General features: G+C 41.5%; 1 protein-coding gene across 2 annotated transcripts in view; it reads right to left on the reverse strand.

Annotated features, from left to right (window-relative positions):
- The window catches only part of MYO10 (myosin X), a 163,772-nt gene that overhangs the window by 85,901 nt on the left and 54,256 nt on the right, over positions 1–23,615 (reverse strand). The window contains exons 1-2 of one of the 2 annotated variants that reach the window (XM_027681807.1): positions 9,961–10,014; positions 7,611–7,769 (exon numbers count right to left, since the gene is read on the reverse strand). In XM_027681807.1, the coding sequence (XP_027537608.1) occupies positions 7,611–7,769; positions 9,961–9,999 (198 nt within the window). In that variant the 5' untranslated portion in view covers positions 10,000–10,014. Of the gene's footprint in view, positions 1–7,610; positions 7,770–9,960; positions 10,015–23,615 lie in introns of those variants that run through there. The other variant, XM_027681799.1, reaches the window with a different exon arrangement.

Below are 23,615 nucleotides of genomic sequence, written 5' to 3' on the forward strand. Positions count from 1 at the left end.
TTGTGAGAAAGGGACCATGTCTTTTCAAATAAAAATAACAGCCTGGCTATGAATCAATAGTCCATTTAAAAAGGTAAACAATAGCTACAAAAGTAAGTTGATCCATTCTGAACTTAAATGGGTTGTTTGTGGCCTTTTGAGTATTAAACTGCTGGAATATGTGAATAACACAGTTGGACAGTGCAGCACAAGGGGTAAATTTTGCGCAGCTTGTGTTACAGTCAAAGCCTAACTCACGTAAAGAAAACGTGCTGCTGACAGGCAAGCAGCCTAAGTTTTGGAGTCCAAATTCCTGCTTTCCTTTCAATGACTTTGCTGGACTGGGAGCAACAGACCTTACAGACAGGAGCCAAAGCTTACCTCCAAGTGAGGCAATGGCGTATGCAGAAGCATTCAGCACCATTTGCAGAAGCTCTGACTGAATGGTACTAAGCTGCTGCTGGCACTTATGCAAATGACTGATAATCTTCCTTTTGATTCTGCACGTTTTTCTACTTTCTGTTCTTGGCTCATAGTGACATTCTTTAAAGGGGTGGAGAAAACAACATAAAAACAATCCTTCAAATCTGGGAAGACTTTAGCAATACATACCCTCACCAATGACAAAACCTACACACGATGATGGATTTCTACTTTGCAGTTTTCAATATGAAGTTACCATTAATAGGGTTTAGGTATAATACAAAACTCATGGAAGTCAACAGAAATTGACCCTCTCACCACTGCAGCTATTACTTACTCCCCAACCAGCCAACCAAACAAGAAAAAGAAATACTGGTACAGAGCAGATAGAAAGAGCAAGTTTCTATGTTTTAATAAAACTTTGACCTCTTCCCCCTCCCCATCTGTCCCACTAAAGTAGCCCACTGATGATAGACGGTATGTTCCTTACTGCAGCATGTACACCCAGCAGGTTACCAAAACTACCTAATGTGCTGCAAACCATAACATAAATTTATGTGTTTGTGTAGGTGTTGCATACATGTAGCCACTGCATACACTGCAAAGTGTTAGTGTAGCTGTGGCATACATGATAGTGTGCTCAATTACACAGATCTTTCTAAGCAGCTCCCCTTTTAATGATATCATGTTGATCACATCACCTCAGGCTGAAATACTTGCTAAGATCTGAAAATATGCACCTTTAAAATCCCCAATATCTTCTTTTGTGAGGACAAAGTTCAGACAAACACTCTTGATTGTTGTTATTATAATTATTAGCAGTGCCACGAGTCATGCAGTATGGAGGAATTCAGAAGCAAGGTTGGTTAACCAACCAATGGCATTTGTTTACTTCTCATGTCATTACAGCTATGTTTTTCCTCTAACATGTATTTAAAAAAAAAAGAAAAACAAATAAAAATAATGATAATTTGCCTGTGGTAGATAATTGTTGATCTATATAACTGACCATCCTTTAGAAATAACAATCGCCAGGAATAAATCTCACTAGATTTCCAATTAAAAGCCTGCTGTGTTTTTATAGATCTTTGTCTGCTGCTCTCTAGTAACAGATGTGAAATGGAAGCTGTAATTAATGCTTGGAGACAGGAACTTATTTTGAACTACATTTTGAAAACATTATCTGATGTGTGCAAGCATAACATTCTAATCATGGAGGTAAGTGGCTATGTATAAACACTTGCCATGCAGTCTTAGCAACAGTGTTTTCTGCTCTCCACATTTCCATGGAAAGAGCTGGTGGAGAAAAATTTACCCCATCTTCCCAGTAGCACAAGAAGGTGTGAAAAACACTGTGATTCATCAGCACATGTTTAAAATTTTTCTACTGTAAGATCGGAGCAGTTAAATAAACAGAAGTTTCCTCAGTGACCATGCAGCAGATCCTGTAAACCAATTACTTAGTACTGCTCTACAGCATTGAATGCCTCTGGAGAGGAACCGTGCAACCACAGTTGGGTTCCAGACTAGACCAGGATAAATGTAGTTCTAGGGACTAATGTAACAACTAAGGGCTTGGTTTAAAGGTACTATACTTATATATATATATATATATATGTTTTATGGTACTAATTAATGACACAATTTGTGTGTACTGTTGTTTGGGGTTTTTTAAGCCAATGGCCCACACTTACTTATAACACTGAGCATGACAGGCCAAGGACCAAGGCTGTTAAGCTGCCTGGGATGTTGTAGGGGGCCTTGATACACATTCTTTTTAGGTTCAGTTTCTGCAGGGGGTGCGTCCAAGTATTTCTATTCAAGAAACTAGTCATGAGTTTTCATCTTTATAAGCAAACACTTAGGGGCTATGGTTTAGTGGGCATGCTGGTATTCAGTTGAAAGCTGGACTTGGATATTGGAGGTCTTTCCCAGCCTCAATGATGCTGTGACTCTATTAGCTTCTACTGATCTTCCTTTGTTTCTCTGCCTTTACCTGCAATTTGTGTCCATGTTGGAAGACATTTGAACAGGAGTGCTATCAAAGTGTATGAATTATGTCTGTCTGCATTTAACCATGACTTTAGTGTCCCCTGCTATTTTCTCAGTAACATGCAGGAACATTCACTTCCCGCTGACCATTGTAACACGGCACAGAGCAACTGCACTGGATCTGAAATGAGTTTTACTGAACTCAGGAAAAAAAATTCAAAACCTAGACAAACAAGACACAGAGAGCAACTGACCTAGATACTAAAGTGTCTGTGTCTGCAAACAGAATTAGAAAAAAACCCCTATGGTGATTATTGATTAATACTGCACAAACATCAACTAGTTGCCTATGGGAACCCTCATGACTTTAAGGGAGATAAATTATCTAATTACTGCAAGCTTCAAAAACTACAACTGAGCATGTTGCTTAAGTAAATAAACACTAATAGATTTAAAAATCAATGCATAAATAACTGAATATACCTTCTAAGAACAGACAGAACCGAGAATTTAGTGTAATGAAATGTCTAGGAGCTCTGTAAGCAACCTTTTCAGGGAAGAGATAAGTTTTACAGTTTAACACCTTTTTAAAAAATCGGATAAATGTTGCTTTTCCATCCAAGTTATTCTATGTTTGTTGCTTCAGCTGAAGAGAGAAAAGAAGCCAGCCACAAAAACTGAGCTCCTAATTACCATCATCCTCCCTCTGATGTGGATGTGGCTGGTACAGCACTACATGTCGACGTGGCTGGTACAGAACTTCTCACATACATGCACGCAAACATAACAGATGGTTATAATCACTGGTGGGCAAGCTGCAGCCCTAATTTGAAAGTGAATAAAAATAGATTATGTTGTCCCTCACCCTTCCTGCCCACCACACCCAACTGTTGGACAACCTGGAGGTCACTCTACCCATCAGGGGAGGACAGCAGGGGGACCGCCACACCTCAGCCCATGCAGCATGCCTCTCTGGACACAGGTGAACATCATCCACCTAAACAAGACAGGCACGTGCCAGATCATCATCACTTCAAAGGGGAACGTGCCTACCTAGCACTTCACAGCTTAATTCAAAAGAAAAAAACTAATCAGAAGCGCTTTGAAAATTGTTTATTGCTTGAACTCATGCAAATGAGGGTGGATCTGACACTGAAAACCTCTGCGCTGACCTGCACAACGTATACTGCTGTTTTTTCCGACCTGCCTCTCACCTCAGCAAAAGCTGCTCTCATCTTCTGCTCTACTCTCCTGAAATTTGCTGCCTGGATCAGTAACTAACTGCTGGCCACAGATGAGACACCCACAGCTCATCCCAGAGCCAGGCCAAACACTGTAATTTGTGCATCTTGCAGCACAATCCATGCTGTGTGGTTTATGGCGTCCTCTCCAAGACTAAGCTGGTCTCCTCTGTAGTGTGTACTTAACTAAAAGTGAACCAGAATCAACAGCTCTGGGAACAATCCGCCTTTGAATGTCAACAAGAACGGCTGCCACAGCACTTGCCCTCTCCACATCCTGTGTCCTGTGATGTTCTTGCTTCAGAGGTGATCAAATCCCCCATGTGCCTTCACAAAAGGCTCTGTGTTCAAACGTGGGCACCTTCCATTTTTAGCACTAGTGTTTATATTTCCATATTTTGCCACATACCAGCCTAGAATGCAAGCTAATCTGAGCATTCAAAGACAAGCATCAAATCTTGTATGCTGATGTCTAGAAGCTGGACCTTCCGTGGTGTTGCCAAAGGGAGTAAAATGGGAGAGGAAGTAGCAATAAAAGCCCCTGGACCATGTGATCACTGTCATCCTAAGAGTTGTCCTTTCCTGGACAACAAACGCAGTGATAGCCCAGAAGCAAACTTTCAGATAAAAGCAGTATTAATCACAAAGCCTGAAAAAGTACCAGACAGGAGTCTACTTTAAGGAACCAAGAAAGGACTTGTACATCCTATCCTTCTCACAGGAGAAGAAGGGAAAGCATACACTCTTTTACAGAAATTCAGACAAAAGGTATTACAAGCAGATGTCAACAGACTTGATGCTGTTGCAAAAAGATGGCTGCACATAGACAAGAACAACTTTTTGTCATTCATCTTCTTGCAAACAGCACAGAATCAGCTAAGAGCCTCAACTCATTATATTCAGAGCCAGGCATCATTCACACTAAGAACACAGTCTGTGTGCTAGATCCTGTGCTTCCTCCCTGTCCAAGAAATAGCAAGAAATACAGAAAATCCTCTGCTGTCCCTTTATAGCTGCAGTTGTTGGGAGCAGCAAAAAAAGTCACTGACATGTTTGACAAAACTTGGCATCCATAGCAAATGACTTTATAGTATTAATTAGGAAGCAGTGAAGAGTTTAGGAACATGGGTATGATTATGTGAGACAAAGATGTTATTAAGTAAGGGAAGATTAAACTTAGCTGAAACATCTGAAGATATTTATTTAAATGCTCATTGCTGGAGAAAAAGCTCTTCAAATACAAAAAACCCACACCAGTTAACAGTGGAAAATCTGCATAAATAATTGTATTTCTGAGAAAGTAACTGTTTAAATTTCCTTTTAATTGTTTCTTTTGTATTATTAAAATCATACATACTTTACACTACAATTTAGTATATTGAACTTCATATAATTTTTATGTGTGTGGGAAGAAGCAAACCCCAAAACTTAAGTCCCAACTAAGCGTATTCCTTATTAAGGTACAAAGATGCTTCCTGGTCTCAATGCCACTAAGGAAACTAACAAAAAGCTGCCAGGCTCAAGAACTACACTAACATATTTGTAATACTACGAGCCTGTAACTCATAAAATGCCAGCATACACCTTTGCATATCTTTTTTCCCCTACCCAGATTGTGGACAAGGAGGAGCATAGAATTGAAGTAAGAAAGGACTCATAAGCTAAATGCCAGGACACAGCAATTATATGGTGGTTTGTATTTAGGGATGACAAGAAGTCTTTCAAAGGGATGATCAGCCCCTTAGCCCACAGTGGAGAGTGGCACACGCCCTCCCAATTTATCCCCAATGCACACGGGACAGATATAGCCAAGGTGATGAGGCAGATACAAGAGACAATGTGTGCAGTAGATGAAGCAATTCCTGGCCAAGGGAGATGGCAAATGTACAATCTGGAAAGTTTTGATTGCTCCTGATTTGAACTTCAATGGCTTCTACTGTCCTACACTAGAACTAGTTTGGTCCCAAAGCAGAATGATCAAGCAAGTATGAATGATCAGCTGCAAGTACACCTTCAACAAAGGTAAACTTAATGTACCTCTCAGTCTTTTTTTTTCTTTAAACATTAAACATTAAAATATAATCAAACTGTTCAATGGAGTTAAAAAATTTTGGCTTGAAAAGACACAGTTCATTGTACAATGACAACAACCTCTCCTACAATACATGCTCCTATATTTATGGAGTTTCACAAAATTACTCAAGGCATTTAATCAGCTTTCCTTGGTGTTTTTGCTCCTGAAGCCCTCTCCTGCTAAAACACTACTATTGGCACAGCAGGAGTGGGGTACCAATGAGGTTGGAGAAAAGAAGATGTTTCTTAAATCCAGTCCTGGTTACATATACAGGACAACAGAGAGGCTTTCATATGCATTTCAAAACACACCTTTTTTTTCCCGGCCACCTTTTCAAGCATGTTTCAGGTGAGGTGGATTCAAAAGATTAAGGAGTTAAATTAGCAAAACTAAAGGGACAATGGTATTCAGTAGCAACTGGAGATCTGTCATCATGTAAACCTGTTTGTCTAGGAACTTACACCAAGCTAAGCACCAAGGATCAGAACACCCTAAACTTGCCTTGACAAGCTAAGAAGCTAGGACACGTCTCTTCAGAACAAGGCTATTCTATGCCTCACCAAAAAAATCACCCACATACACAAATGCTTCTTAAAAAATGGACGTGTCTTTCGAGTGCACATCATGACTCAAAAAACAATATTTTTTTTATTTTGACTCACACTGAGTATCATATTCTAATCTGACAACACTAATGGAAAACTAAACTTTTATCAGGTACCTGTTTTTCCTTGCACGTGCAGGAATGTTCACATATGGTATTAATTTTTTGTTTACTGATTTTTCTGAAATGCAAAATGGTTAATTCGAGAAAAAAAAACATAAATAAAGACTTAGGTAAAGAGAACTGCCTCAACATTCAGGATTCCCCCTGCAAGCTACTTTAAGGGTAATGTGCACAGGAATAATATTTCATTATGCCCTTTTTTGCTTTTTATCATAAAGAAATTTCTAAATATAGGGAACATTTATTTTTACACTTAGATATGTTTATATTTAAAAATAAAGAAGCCAAACTTAATAGATGAAGTTTGAAATAAAGCATGCATATGGCCAAATCAAGGGCCTAGAGATGTGATGCAAACAAAAGTCATTTGTGTTCTGCAATTATAATAAAACAAAAAAAACCCAAACCAACAAAACGACCAACCACTGAACTACTAAAGAGTCTGATTTTGCAATCTGCAACTGCTGCTAATATTCCTTCTATCTTTCTCCCATTTAGTGTACTTCCAGATTCAGGAAAGATTCATATCTAGTTAGTTCAAGATTAACAAAAATATTTATCTAATGATAAAAAGCTTCATGATAAAGTTAAGAAAAAGAATTCTGTGTGGACTAATGCATAGTTTTTGAAACTGATTAACAGCTGTCTGTTCTCATAGACTCCAAACTCCAACTATTTGTATTTAATGGCACAAATCCTCAGGTTGACAATCGTAATGCTTCTTTCCTAATACCCTTTCTACTACAGTAGAAGAGGGGAAGCTGATCAGGATTGGATCTTGGCCTGGCAGGATCTCAAATGGCAGTGACAGACTAAATTCCACCACATTCTCTCTGGTGATGTATACAGCACATATTGTTGGGGCAGAGTCTAAAGGAGAAGAGAAAAACGAGAGCCCTCTAAACAACCCTGTCACTGAAAGTGTAACTGTATGTAGCATGCCAGCTTTTCAAGGCTTTCGAAGGATTGCCTGGCCAGCCCTGAGCTACCTTTTCCTTCCATCATTGTTGATGAGAAGTCACTAGATGAGCCATACTTCGCCTTTATGTGGACACATAAAGAACTGCAGAACATTAGGAGAGGAGATAGCAGAGAACAGCAAAACATATACAGCACTTAAAACATTCAAAAACGTTCCCTCTGGATATTTTTCTAAAGTTTAGAAAAAACTTACGTAGATTTTATCTTGCTGGTATCGCTGGAATAAGTTGTGCATAATGGAGCCTTCATGGAGATCTACAAGTGCTGCCATGTCTTCCACACTCTCTGTGCTTGTTTGATGCATAGGCGTTACTTTTTGGTGTGTGATCGTGCTCTGTTTATAAGTGAATACCTGAAAGAGGGGAAACAAAGACAATATAATAATCAGAGCACACATTCAAAAACTTCCATCTGAGAATGGAGCTTTCATACCCATTCCTATTTCTTACCCAGTTTATCAGTGTGCAGACTTGTAAAATACAATAGCCTGCCAGTGATACCTTCTTGTAAAGCTTCTCTGATAATAATTGAAGCCCCAGATACCTACGTGGGTAATATGAAACTAGTACATACTGACAGTGCACTGAGATCTTTTCCTGTTTAAGGGCAAACGCAATCTCGTTTCACACTGGACTACTGTTGAACTTTATTAGGAGAAAAATAAACTAAGCAATAATCATTCCCCAAAATCCTAAACTAACCAAACAAAAAAACACCCCTTACAGTAAATTCCACTTATAGTCAAATTACTCCGGAAGGAAATGTTTCACAGCGCAAAACAGAAAACAAAAATTATTGCTCTAATAGCCTGCAAGTGTTCATATGTTTGATCTGAAATCCACTTAAATGTTTCTATTCAACTTTCCAGTCAGGAAGTGGTCATTACTCCTAATATAAGTAGCATGCTAAGTTCGGCATGCATCAGATATTTGGAAATGAATAAGCCAACAGATTTCTAATTAATTGACTTCTGAGATTAATTTCTGAAGCTAGTTCCACACAAACAGTAAAAGCTCTAAAAAAGCTCAGTCAGAAAACCCTTCTACAGATCTTCTGTAAAACTCTCCCCTGAGCCTCCTCTTCTCCAGGCTGAACAACCCCAGCTCCCTCAGCCTCTCCTCATAGGACTTGTGCTCGAGTCCCTTCACCAGCCTTGTTGCTCTTCTCTGGACCTGCTCCAGCACCTCAATATCCTTCCTGAACTGAGGGGCCCAGAGCTGGACACAGTACTCGAGGTGTGGCCTCACCAGTGCTGAGTACAGGGGAAGAATCACTTCCCCGGACCTGTTGGCCACACTGTTCCTGATCCAGGCCAGGATGCCACTGGCCTTCTTGGCCACCTGGGCACACTGCTGGCTCATGTTCAGCTTCCTGTCAATCCAAACTCCCAGGTCCCTTTCTGCCTGGCTGCTCTCCAGCCACTCTGTGCCCAGCCTGTAGAGCTGCAGGGGGTTGCTGTGGCCAAAGTGCAGGACCCGGCACTTGGCCTTGTTGAACCTCATCCCGTTGGAATCAGCCCAACTCTCCAGCCTGTCCAGGTCCTTCTTTAGAGCCCTCCTGCCTTCCAGCTGATCAACACTCCCCCTCAACTTAGTGTCATTTGCAAACTTGCTGATGGTGGACTCAATCCCCTCATCTAAATCATCAATAAAGATATTAAACAAAACTGGGGCCAACACTGATCCCTGGGGGACACCGCTAGTGACCGGCCACCAACTGGATGCAGCACCGTTCACCACCACTCTCTGGGCCCGGCCCTCCAGCCAGTTCCTAACCCAGCACAGAGTCCCCCTGTCCAAGCCGTAGGCTGTCAGCTTTTTCAGGAGTATGCTGTGGGAGATGGTGTCAAAGGCTTTGCTGAAGTTCAGGTAGACCACATCCACAGCCTTCCCCTCATCCACCAGGCAGAACGCTAATATATACCCATCCTCAATCTAGTTAAACTTTTATGAATACCAAACATCACTAAAGACTATAAAACAATAGATTTCAAATTCAGCATCCCATTTCCTTTTAATTTACATCTTGGCACATCACCCTTATAGACATATGCCTGCTTTTCACAGCCAATGCTCCTCAGGCATTATTCGTCCCTGCTAATGGCACCATTTCAGTGTAAGGAAGTCAAAGCATGGAATTAATGCAAATACTTTGATAATGTGGAACATTAGAAAAAAACAAAACCCTTCCAAAATCCTTTAAACTAATATTTATCAAGCAGATTGAAGCAGAGCCATAACCATCAGCCCAAGCACCAGTGAGCACCGAGGAGCTGCTGCTGCAGGCTGGGGGTCACGTCGTGCAGCACTGCCTAAGGGGCCACCTCCATGCAGAAGGAGAAAACCCCTCTGAGGTTTTTCAGCATAAAACCTTACATATGCTCCTGGTAATGAAAGACTGAACAAGTGTCATTGTAGGAGGTCATCCAGGAAAACAGTGATGTTGTCTGTCCTGCTGAGACCAGCACGAAAAAGATGCTGAAGAAGCAAGAGGCTGAAGGCAGATCAGAATAAACATCAAAGCTCTGTACTAGGATATCCTACCAGCTGACAGAGGAGTACTGTCTGAACATATTTGTTCATTAAAATAGTATCCTAGACATAACAAATGCTGGCACAGGCCATCGCACCGTTACAGATGTCACTTACACAAGCAGAAAGCATGCCAAAGGAAGGCTAGGGGAGAAAGGACATCCAGGAAACAAATTTCTAACACTGGGCAGCATCACAGACATCAACAGGATATGTGAGCAAACCATCAGAAAGTTTCTATAGATTCAGAGCATCCAAAGCACAATCCCTAACTGAGAGAAAAAGATAGGTACAGAGAGATCAGAGCCTTATTTTGCAGTGAACAAACATCAAGATGACAGGACAAGGATTTGTACAGGGCAGAGAGAATGGATGGAGAAAGCAGCCACTTGTACATGATACAGGAGCATGAGGTCCAGATATCTAATAGACAGAATGAATGTGGAAAGCATAAATTCACAGCAAAACTTTTGGGGCTGAAAAGTGTGTTTGCAGTCCAAAGACTAACCACACAGAGCACAAGCAGAATTAGAGATAATTATATCTCAAAAGAAATAAACTGCAGTTCCTAGTCAGAAGAACCATAACAAAAAACCCAAAAGTCATACTGTAGAACATAAATACCACAAGCTGAAAGATTTGAAAATAAAAGGGATTTAAAGAGAGCAAATCCTAAAAAGTAAGCAACTTAAGAAAGGCTATGTATCAGCCTGGATACGGAAAAATAGACTCAGTAAGATAATCAGGAAACCAAAATGGGCTGGCACCTATCCTGTGAATATGGAAAGGAAGCAAAACATCACTTCTAGGAGGATAATCTCCATATTTGTGATGTCTATTCTTTGATATGTGATACACAGGTTAGTAGAGTAGGCAGAGCACCCCATACATCACTGAGCATGCTAATTAATGTAAAGGATTCACAGAAACACACCAAGAAAAACAATGTGACAATTGACTTGTGCATGGCAGCACTACTGAAGATGGTCTCTGCAGATTCATCCTTCCCACTCAAACCTACTATTTTCTCTTCTTCAGGCTCGTTATTCGCATACTTTCATCTCTCCCACTGCCGCCTTGTTTGGGTGAGGAAACGGTTCTCTGAGCTGGCTCAGAGATAGGACGGTGCATTGACTAGCTAGAAAACACACCAACCAGTAATAATGGCTGCCACACAAATTAGAGAGGAGGAGGACCTCTTCCCCAACACTGGGTAGCTACTTTTCCTTTATTTTTAATTTTTACCAGAACCATGGTAAAAACTCAGTCAAAATCATCTAATGAGATCCAAGTCATGAGACAGGACTGCAGGATCACATGCACAGACCTCAACTCCTTAAAACGGGCTTTTTGCAGCCCTGCTGCTCAAGCCCTGAAAGGCCTGCTTTGTATTATTTCATCTTGAATCACACCCTTATTACGATAAGGACATGAAAAAGCTATGTTGAACTTTAACGTTACTAATTAGAAGATCATGTTATGAAATGTTACAGCGCTTGAAACCCTTAGGAAATAGGAACCAAGAGCCATTCTGCAGGGTCAGCACAAAGAAGAGGAAGATGACCAAGTTGGCTCCTGAACTTCAAGAGGACTCTGTTGGCAGAGTGCAGGAGCATCCATCCTCGAGGACCCTGCTGACATTTCTGGAAGGTCAAGTGAAATATGCAGGAAACTAGAATAAGATTTAAGACAACCCTAAATGAGAATTCAGCAAAAACTCCTTTCCTTTCTAGATATAAATGGTTCAAGATAACAAACTGAATACATGGAAAACTCTAAATTAAACCTTAAAGAGACAACATGCAAAATAAGAATTCTAAATATTATTATGGAAGTGAAAATTAGAGGTTCAGATAGGATGGACCGATGCAAAGAACAAAAACAAAAAAACAAGCTCAAGAAATATAAGACAAAAGAGCAAACTCAGCTAAACAACAGTCAAGTGCATTTCACTGGGAAAGGAGAATACTTCAAAACTGTTCTACTGTAGCTTCCACAGCTTACTGGTGCTATGATGAACACACTAAAAAGGGACTTAAATGAGGAAGTGACCTAAAAAGCCAGGGGACCAATGCTATCCTGCACAATTAATCTGGCATGTGAAAAAAAGAAAAAAAAAGAAAAAAAGGTTGTCTTTCAAGCCTTCCATTTCAGAGGAATATCACAAAACAATGCAAAATTAATTTTCTGCACAGAAAAAATATCCCTTAACTCAGGATCTAATGGAAATTGTATTTTAACAAAAGATTTAATTTTTAATACAATTTATTAGCACAAGCAAAGTACGTCAGAGTAGGCCCTCAATGACAGGACTACACATGCTTCCTCTTTTACTGTATCATTTTGTGACATGATACCAAGTTAAAAAAAAATCCTGCTTGAATCAGGCATGGCATCAAGAATCATGGCATCAAGAGATCTCACAACAGCCGAGTCAAGTGAGTTTAAGAGAATGCTGAATTAAGTGCTTATGTACATCAAAAAACCCACACAATTCCCACTTCTTTCAAAAGCTAAGTCATACTTGGGATTTCCAGGCTGCACAGAGCCCACACACAACTGAATCTCTCAGGGTGTTTTTCACAAGGAGATGGGGTTTTGGCCTCATGCTTATGATCCATATTAGATGGGAGGAAGGCAGAAGGTACTCCAAAAGTTTCCTGATCAACAATTTGGCATTTGAATTTAACAATTTTCATTGTTTTAGTGAGAATTCTGTGAGATTTTTATTTAAAGATAGAAGTAGGCTTGTCTGCACCATGGAAGCCCTGAAGCAAGCTAGATCATTACTGAAACTATTCTCTGCGAGATAGTCTACTGAAAAGCTTACATGTTGCAAGCATTTTAAAACAGCCCCTTCTACACAGTGAACTGAACCGTCACCCCTCCCAAACACAACCCCCAGCCAGTGAGGGCTCAGGGTTCTTTCTTTAATTCAAAGACTGATAATTGGATCAGAGCAAAGGGTGGCCATGGGCACTGGCTCCCCACTCTCCAGATGGGGACAAGATGCCTGCCTGCAGCCTCGAGCCGGACCACCACTCACAGTTGTCACCCACCATGCAGGCAGCAGCCACGTCAGCTGGTCACCTGCCATCAGCTTCACCATCAGTAACGCATGCTGGAAGAGGTATTGCCTGACTGATGCCAAGTTCTGAGTGCTGAGGTTCTTGGGAATGGTTATGCAGCTTAGCATGTCCCTGTCACCAGTGTTATTGCAATAAATCAAGAGAGTTTCTTGGTAGGGGTAACAGAAATGGAGCAACCAATCTCCCTCTGCTGCCCTCTTGAAAATTTTTTATCAACTCTAGGTGTACTCTACAAACTGCAGGGTCTCACAGAAGATAATCCTGATATGCAAACACAGAAAACAGAAATATCAAAGTCTTGTCACTCACTGGATTTAAATTAAGTTGCTCAAATCCATATAACCAGAGGGATAATGTAAAATATAGCAAACATAAAATTCAGTAAGATGGGGAAAGTGAAGATAACGAAGTATTGTATAGAAGTTATCTGAGAGACAGGTTTACAAACCAAAAATATACAACCAACCAACCACTATTTTTTCAATAATGCCAATGATATTAGTGAACTGACTGCTACAGCATCTGGGCAGCCCACAAGCACCAGAAAGCAAATCTAACTGACCCAAAAAGTGAAGCCCACAACCTTTCTGTCACTGCTGCAGAGACTGCTCTACGTGAGCTTTTCACAGAGTCAATTGCAATGGCTATGGTGATGTCCATGAAAATCCACATGACTCAAGAGCAGCTCCAGAGGATTTGGTTTGTGTGTTCAGAACATCAGTGCCCTTGGTTTTCTAAGGCACCATAGCAGAGATGAGCACAGCCCAGCAAAACACACAGAACTGTACAGAAAAACATCCACTCAAAAATACCAATTCTTTTTTCATTCTCTGCTGTTGGTCTGAACTGAGGATCATCATTTGTGTTTCCCTCGTGTTTAGAAGCTAAAAGAATGCAATAAATCTTACAAAATGTCTTTATACATGAGTCCAAGCAGAAAAAAGAGGCCTTGGGCTCACATTACAAGCTGTGGAATGCGACGTTCCAGGGAAGAAAATAAATCATGACAAGTCCAAGGACCCAGAGATTAAACAAAAAATTAAAATGTAGTAGTTTACTCTTTTTTCCTGATGAGACCTACTGTCTAAGTAGATACTTAAAATACAGGACAAGGAGGCTCTCTTATAAATCAAAAGTAATTTAAGACCAAATGTAAAGCAGATGAACTACTGACATTTTAAAATTCTATGGTTAATCATGACAAGACTGTGACCCAAGAAATGTTTTTGTCCAATAATTTACTATTTCTCTGTAACAGTTGACCTTAGACATCTACCTTGTTGTCCCAAAATAATCTTTCAGGAAACAAGATGTACCAGGGCCCAAGGCTTGCTTTGATGTAACATAATTTAATCCCATTCAAAGCAACTAGAAAATGCCACAATGAAGTTTCTTACCTATTAAACTATGAAGGAAAATGAAATAATCTTATGTAAGGCATCTATTGATGTCAAGAAAAAAATATCACCAAACAGATATCATTACTATTGTGACTAACTGGCCTTTTCTTCAAGCAACAATCACACATCAACTGAGAATCAGCCACCCATTCTGTAAAATTCCTCCCCATTTATGCTAGGAATCACCCCACTCCCCAGACTCCCTTTCCAGTTAGATATTAATCTTGATCTCTAATGCAAAGTGTCTAAATGACCACTTAGCACATTACTGTACCTTCCCAATTAGTTGAGTAAAACATAACCTGTAAATTGTGTGTAATTCTGTACTTTATTCTTAACTTCTGCTCACTTTAGTTCCTGCCATTTTCAGTCAAATCCCTTCCAAACCCTTCCTCTCAGTCCACTTTTCATATCCCTGCTCAGACTCGTCGAGGCCTGGGACATTCAGGTCAGTAGCTGCTCCCAGGTTCAAGTGCTGGGAGTCTGTCCCAGAGCCTTCCCCACCTTCTCCCCAACCTTCAGTGGAGACAGCACCAGTGATGGCTTGTAGCAGTTCCCCTGAAATCCTTCCTACTACAACTTTTGGGTTCTCACACCCACGCAGAATATCCCTTTTTGCTCCCAGGCTCCACAGTGTGGGGAAGCACACTGCGAGGATGGCAGTCCTGGTCATCGCCCCAGCAGAGCTCAGCAAACCCACTAAATCGTGCCTCTTTGTTGTTTCCCTACACACTGACCACTGTCAATAAGCTTGTCTGATCAACACTTCCCACCTAACGTCTATCCATGAGAGGCATTTCAAGGCAGTTGACTCCATACACTGAACTGTTTCTGTTCATAGACAAGCTCTATCATCAAGTATGAACAAGCTTCAAATTAGACGTTCAGCACTTACGACCTTTCAATTGGGCTTGCTTACAAAGACAAGTAAGAAATTTAATTCAAATTAAACACATCCATTTTACCTAGATTATACTATTGTAAGCCAAGCCTCTAGGCAGTCCCTACTAATTCTTACAAGGAAAAAAAGTGCATCTATGCTTTGTCTCCAAGTGACCTTGTATAATTCACAGTACCTGTAGACACCACAAAGCTCAATGTTTAAGAGGTCCACCTATAAATACTCTGACTGTAGCTCTACAGAAAACGTGCAACATTTCTGGCATGTCACCAGCATCTTTTTGACAATGGAAAAGTGCTTCTTTCTCCTTGGGATTAAAGAAACGGGAGGATTGCAGCTGCTCAAGCTTTCCCACAATCCTGGACAGAATGAAGCAGTCCAAGGGGAGGACACAGGAGATGTACCACAGGATGGGCCTTCAGCTCCCTGCCAGGCAGCTGATCAGCATCAGGGTCTCAACTGGAAGCCAGCTTTGGCTGCACAGGAAGCCAGGGAAGAGGCTTCTGACCCCAGAGTAGACTCCATCACATAGCAGAGAAACAGAAGGTCTGGACCCATGTTCCCCATGGGTTCAATCCTCCATCTCTCTTGGGACACCCCACCAAAGGCACTTCCAAGTCAGTGTTACTCTAAGCAGCACCCAGTAAACAGACAAAAGGGCAATATTCCTTTTGCTTTACTAGCTCAAAGGACAAGGAGGTAAAAACTGATGGTTTCCTCTTCTCAGGAGGAAGAACAAACACTAAAAAAGCCTCACCCTTTATTCATCCTTTTCCACACAATGGAAAAGCAGATGGACAATGGCAGGCACTGAAAGCCTTAGCTTTCCTGTCAACATCATTTACAGGGCAAGTAACAAGTGAAACTTAAAGTTTCAAATTCATATTTATTCAGTGATTCACATGAGATAAACAATGTCTACTTGCAACTGAATGAACAAGACTGAATTTGAAAAAAATGCCCTGCTTCCAAGAAGTAGAACAACTATGTTGAATAAGCAGCCTACAAATGATACCAGCTTTTTTGAGACACAACACAATTCATTTCAACAGGTTTTTTTTCTAAAAACAAAGACAAAAAAGAGGAAAACCCTGGCAGGTAGCTGACTGGACTGTCTCTGAGACTAGAATAGGAGCAGCCTGTGTGCAACTTCGCAGCAATGCTTCCATGGGAGCCAGAGCTCCAAGGGGCCATCCCTGCAGAGCAAACCTTGTTCCAAATGAAGGCTTGCCAGAGAAGGTGACACACCAGTGATACTCTCCAGGATGCCAAATAAAACCTGAGCAATGCCATCATGAGCCTTTGGGCCTCATCCCTCTACCTTCTTCTGACCTCACTATGAACTGACCCTGCCTGGGCTGTTGGCACAGCCCCCATAGTCCATGGGTACCAATGGTGCCCAAACCCTGTAGAGACTGTCCCACCTGCATGAAGCCATGCACAGGGGGGACCAGGAGCTACCTAGGGAGCTGCTGACAGGTACAGCTGCTTGGCAGGAAGCTCCTCTCGGGAAAGTTTGTGGTGCTTATCAGCACTGCATTATTACCAAAACCAATGAGGCTCTGCCACAACACCAGCTGTCATGGCTGAAAGGTCCTTGCATCACCCTGGAGAGAGCTGGTCCCCCTGCACAGGAAGACCACAGCCACTGGGCTGGGGCACTCTCTCTGCAAGGCTGCAGTTGCAGAGGGCTGCAAGGGAATAAAAACAAAACAGACCCAGAAGAAAGGCTTTTACATGGAAATGGATGGCCTTGACAGCAATGCACTGAGACAATATAGGGCTTAGGTTTCCCTTACTCCTCCTCTCAGGCCTGGTCCAACCCAGTCAGATGCAGCTGGACATCACAGCTTCATGGATCGCTTGCCTGGTGCTGGCTGAGTATCACCAGCTGACAGACCTGCAGGAGCACTCCAGCAGGCTCCAGTGCCAGGGCCATCCTCATGCCAGCTGTGAGGTAACTGATATGGCCAGGAGCCAGGCTGCAGAAGAGCACAGTACAGACAGCACATGGCTACTGGCGGTATGATCCAGCACACTCCTAGAGCAATACACCAGTCAGGGAGGTCTGCACAGTTTTACAACCCACAACTATCTCTGTCCTGAAAGACATCACCCACAGAGGCTCGAGCAGTAACCTCCACAGACCGAGTGCCCTCACACCTTCTCCTCCTGCAGGTCTTACGCCACTCGCAACAGAGCAAAGCATGCTTCTCTTCCAGGACTTACCACCATCTCCATCTCTGTGGTCCTCTTGCAAAATCTCCCCTATCTGCACTCATTTCTCCTCCCTTCCCCTCATCCCACTATTATGCTCCCAGTTTCCCTCCTTCACCTCCTGGTGTCCTCTCCTGCCCGCCACCTTCCCTTTGGCAAGGCAAGAACTTGCTTTCCATCCCACACATGCATTTAATTTTGAATTTAAAGTGTCCAGTCCCTGAAACGCTGGCAGAGGTGCACCTCAGTCCAGCTGTCAGTCAGCTGGTTCCCTGTCTTTCTGCCCACACCCAAGGGAGAATCTAATGTCACAGGTAACACACAAGGGCTGTCAGACAAGAAATTAGAGCTCTTATTTGAAATAGGAGTGTAAATGCTACTTAAGATGCCCTAAACACATCAGGGCAATAAAATAATATAGAGCAAGAAAAGGATACTGGCAGGCGTTAATCATGAATCCAGTGCTGAGGGCAAAAAACACCCTTTGCATTGACTGTTTTTAAAGCTGTTTGTGAATTAAAGACATGAGAACTTGCATATGCATAGAGGAAGTTCATAAATATGCAATCTCAGCTTTCAGATCTCCTGACAACATTTAACTATAAAACTCTCAATTTATGTCCTCCCCTCCCCCTCTTTTTTTTTTAGTTTCTTCAAATCTTGGCTTGGTTTCTGCTAGTGTAAGTGCTGTATGCCTCAGTGCAACAATATTTGATTGTACTCAGCTTTTTAATCAAACAAGTTTTTGTTCACAACGGCAATGTGTCTGCTTCAGTAGAACCTTCCTGCCTTAATTTAAAAAACACCTTTTAGATCTTTCCATATTGACATGTTTCCAGAGAAGCAGAATAGGCAAGAGATTAACACGAGAGTGAACTGGTGGAGCCTGAAATTGTCTTTGATGGGATCATTTTCAAGACCTTTTGAAGTCACTCTGCCGACATTTAGATAAGGCTCTCCTCTCATCATTGCTTCTTTAAAAAAAAAATTAGTTTTACTGGATTTTTTTGCCCTTATGTTACAAGAATAAAAAAATCTGAATATGAGACATGGTACAAAGCTCTGTGAGTTTGCAGAGATCACAGAATCATAGAATATCTCAAGTTGAGAGGGACCCTTAGGGATCACAGAGTCCAGCTCCCTGTTCCTTGCAGAACTACCTGAAACTAAACCATGTGACTAACAGCATCCTCCAGACGCTCCTTGAACTCTGGCAGGCTTGGTGCCATGATCATTTCCCTAGGAAGTCTGTTCAAGTGCTCAACCACACTCTGAGCGAAGAACCTAATATCTAATCTAAAATCCTCTGACACAGCTTCATGTAATTTCCAATTGTGAAAGCCTAAATTCAAACTGAAGCATGAGCTCCTTGTTTTAAAAGACAGCAAAAACCAGAGTCCCTTTACAGTTCTTTTTAAAGCTCACTTTTAATTTTTTTTCCCACAATATCAAGAAATAGTATTTCTACAGTATCAGTAATTGCCTTGTAAAGACAAATCAACCCCTCCCCTTTACTGGCAATCTGCATGTCACGCTCCTACCCACACCCCTGGCACTACTTACTGTTGCTCAAGCCCAGAAAATAGGAACTGGGTACAACTCTGGCTTGAACATCAGCCCCTCAGTCATTCTTTTCTGGTATTTAAAGGATCAGAGGGGCTTTTCATTAAGCCAGTGTTTACTACCTGCTGTACCTGCAGGTGGCCTGTGGTGTGAGGTTTTGACAGAGCTATACTGCTAGGAAGAGAGCCAAGGGTATATTTTATCTACAGCTCAAAGCAATCCTTTAATGAGGTAACTGCCTATTCAACTTCCCTTCTACAAAAATTATGTAGAAAAGGGAGGAATGAACACAGTAAGCTCCTAAGGACATCTATCCATGAAAATAAATATGGACATGATGACACATGACACAATGGAGAATACTTGAAGCAAAATTATGGGCACGTGAACATGAAACATTGGGCATTTCCCCCAAACCTAAGCACACAGCACAGTTTCTACAGCAGCCTTGTTAACAAGGCTATGCCATTTCAAAGTTAATTTTTATCATGTGTACTGATCTCAAAACAATTCATCAGCCTTTCAGGAAAGGGCTATCTGAGGAGAAACAGTATGGCCACTCCCTCTGTCACTACAGCTATTAATTCAGTTAAACAGCAACTGGGATTTTTTCCAGCTCTGAAGATAACTGGAAGCTGCCCTGAGACAACAGTGGGAAGAGGTGACCACTCCTATGTGCCTGGTTCTGACATGCAGAGGTAATTATACCGTAGGCAGGGACATACCAGCAGGTGTCCAAAGCTGCCTTTTAACCTGCCCAAGTTAGCGCAAGTCGCACAACAGCACAGTTTCCCCTGCCCAAGAATGCACCCTAAATATCAACAAATTTTTTTTTGCTAAAATGGAAGCACTGGCAAATCAAAAAAAAAGAAGTGCAGGTGGTTTATCCATACTCAGAATTACCCAGTGCCACTTATAACAATTGGCAGGAGCAGCACAGTCTTGGGACAGAAGAGGCTCTTTAGCCATATTTCATAGTCTAGGCTGGAGCTAAATCTCAGCTGGCTCCATACAGCAGGAGTACAGTTTGCTCTCACCAAGATGTGTTAACCAGGATGCCAGTACTTGCAGTTCAGAGACTCGGGGTAGTCCATGTGTAGAATTAGCCTGGGTCTCTGAAGGATCATTCACTCAGCTTTTCTGCTGATCTCCCTGGGCCCCATAGTAAAGCTCACCACAGCCCGTGTCAGCGCTAAAAGAGGCCACAACAGAAAGCTTCATGCACCATGCTGGAAGGATTTACTGGCTTTGCCAGAGATAAAGAGAAGAAATTCAGCTTCAGCTCTGCACCCCAGTGAACCACTCTTCCCAGAGACTGAGACACTAAACCTCAACACCCTGGTCCACAGTGCTGTTTCTGTGGCTAAGTAGGGCTATACTGCTCTTCCCAGCACGTCCTACATGAACTAGGGGCACCTCACACTCCTGTTTCTCCCAGAAGATGGGGAGATGGCTGTATGGGGAGATTGTCAGCTTCAAACTAGAAATAAAAAAAATAGACATACCAGCTTTCATATGCTGGAGAGGAACCTGTCAGTGTATGATTACTGCAGGGATGGTCTGCAAATCCTCTGAAATAATAATTCTGCAATAATCCCTCCTGAGATGCCCTGCTAGCAGGACCATGAAAAAGGACTCTGTGTCTGCAGAGGGAAGGAACAAGGGACCTTGCCTTTCTACCATCAGACAACCACGGGTCACTGCAGAGGGCAGGGAGTCCCTCTGCTCTTACTGCTGCTCAGGCAACTTGGCAAAAATAGTAACTGACAGGGGAAAGATAGAAGAAAGGAGGAAGAAGCTGGAATAATTCTGAATTTCTTTACAGTAAGCAAAAAGTTAGGTTTTTTTAATAATATATTCTGATAGGTTAACTATTCAAGGAGGTTTTAGTATCAAAAATCATCATAAACGTTATTATTCTCAAGATGTGCAAAGCCGTCTTATTTTACCGTTTTACAGAGTATATTCTGCCCTTGGAGTCTTACTTTTCTCCAGGACCAGTGTGGTTAGACAACATCAGCAGTCTCCAGCAGATGACCAGCAGCTCCTGGAGAAGCACTGTGGGCCAGTATCACTACACACATCAGCCTGTTGCAGCAGGGCCTTGTTTTGCTCTCTTCAACCATGAATTCCTCCTAAAAAGTTACCGAGGCCCTTTGCTAGCTGTGGCACAAATGTCAAAGCCTCAAGACATTCAGGGCTCTCATGTTTGCATGATATTCTCTAAACAAGGTGCCCACCAACACGCCTTGTTAGGCTGAACTGCCCTGGAAAGCCACAACACTTGTCAGCAAGGAAATCTTAAACTGGCATAATCGAGACTGGCTCTCCACCCCCCTACTTTCCCAGCACTGTTAGCTGCAGTAATAGGAGAGTCTGCTGCAAGAAAGAACAAAACAGGTTTGGACAAGCATGAAACAAAGCTGCACGTATCTTAAGATAGCAGCCAAGGCGGTTAAACATTTTTCATTACAAACGTGAAACCCAGATCCACTCCCTGAGAGCTCAACCGAGATCCCTTGGACCCGCATGCAGCTGAAGTCAGAGGGTTCCGGCAGCCACATGCCAGCCTCCCCCGAGTTGGAGGAGCTGGAGTGCCCCTGACAAGTCATTTATGATATCTTCGGTTAGTTTTTAGGAGGGAACGCCACCCAGCTGAAGTTTTCCAGACCTCCTCTGCCCAAGGACTGTTCTAGTTTAAGATCAACAAAACCAGCTGAATATTCCACAGTGGCTCAGTCATCATGAAACCATGGTGAAGAGAAAGAGAAGAAGTGGAGTAAAGAGGAAAAAAAAGAAGGCGACAGGCTTTTTTTCATTACATTCATTAAACAAACAAACAAACAAACAAATAAATAAATAAACCCTGCTGTATCTTGTACAGAAATAAGGAAAAGGGCGTGAATGCATACTTATATACTCAAGTTCAAAATCTTTAAGTTTAGGCTGGGAAAAAGAAAAATTTCTTATTTACAAGTGGCACCCCACAGTTATCTTCTAACTTGCCCTGAGCACCAGCATTACTCAGACTGATTACATAATGAAGTACTAATTACTCAGGCTCTCTCAAATGCATACTAGTAAATTGGATTATTACTCAAATAAAATATACATTGTTAGGAATGCCAGAGTGAGCTCTTTCTTTGACTGAACATTTTTTAGGGAAAAAAGCTACCTCTCTGCTATAAAGTTTTACAGTGTCTGGCACAAAGACCTCTTGGAGATTCCTAGGCATAAATATGAAAACACTACTAAATTTTAATATGTCTAGTTTGGGGGAAAACAGTATTACATTCTTTTGCTCGGTACTATTAAAAGAAGCATGAACAAATATATCAGGCCCAAGAGCCTAAGAATTCACAGAACAGCTTAAAAAAACTTTTCTTCTGTCTGTCTTAGATTCAGTGTCATTTCCCCTTTCTTACAGCCTTAGAGATAATATTGCATGTATTACTGTTCATTTTCTGTTAATGTGCAGGTAAGAATCTCTTTTCATTATCCTTGTGAAAAGCCTGTGGATGTTAAATACAAAATCTTCAAGCTTCAAAAAAAAGGAACGGTAGGTTTGATGTGGCCTGTCTGGGCCATGCTCTTGTGGTAGGTTTCTTTGAAGAAAAGGACAAGTGGCACTGTTAGAACTTGCTGAGAAGACAGGAGCACTCACTGGTCATTGCAGGGCATGAATCCACAAATATGGACAGATGGAGTGGTTAAGAGATGCAATACCTTTCAAAGACATGTCTTACTGCATGGCATGGATATTGTTTTATCTGTGAGAATGTGCATTATATATTGATAAGGAAAAGAAGTTCCTTCTGGTTGTAAAAGTTTGACAGACTGTTCTGTATGTTACTCCCATAAAATCAGCATATAAAGTGGCTGGTTTGCATTTGAACTCTAAAACTCAAGAAGCAAGAGGGCAAACAACACACATGAACGTGGCTCTGCTTATTAAAACATATGTGTGCAATTTAATTTTCTATAGCTTACCTGTGCTTACATTTGAAAACCACTTTCTATTACATACCAGATAGCACGTATGTGTATGCTGGAGAAGCCCAATTGTAACTAGTTCCCATGATACCATCAAAGAGCAATTCACAGCATTTTTTTTCTGTCCCAAATAAGGACAGTACTTCTTCAGTAGTTGTGTCAGAATTATGGAGACAGACAACAAAGATGTCTTATATTCAGATAATTACTTGGTAGCATTACACATAACCGTAATGTTTATAGCCCTGGAATGAAAAACCCAACCTTCTGCTGCAAAGAAAAATACACTAGTATTTTTCTGTCTTTGTAAGGATACTGTTGTTTATTTTTGAATTTACTTTGACAAACCTCAAGCACATGAAGCTGTAAAAGCTCCAGCCTATATTATTTAAAATGAGGGTTAGCTAGAAGTTCAACATGAAATACGGTGAGATTATTCTGCCATGTTACTAAAAACCAATTAGAACAAACAGATTAAAACTGGACCACTTTTTCTGACTCCTC

This window comes from Neopelma chrysocephalum, unplaced genomic scaffold (genome assembly GCF_003984885.1).
Source record: "Neopelma chrysocephalum unplaced genomic scaffold, ASM398488v2 Primary Assembly neopelma1_22b, whole genome shotgun sequence".
Classification (NCBI taxonomy): Eukaryota; Metazoa; Chordata; class Aves; order Passeriformes; family Pipridae; genus Neopelma; species Neopelma chrysocephalum.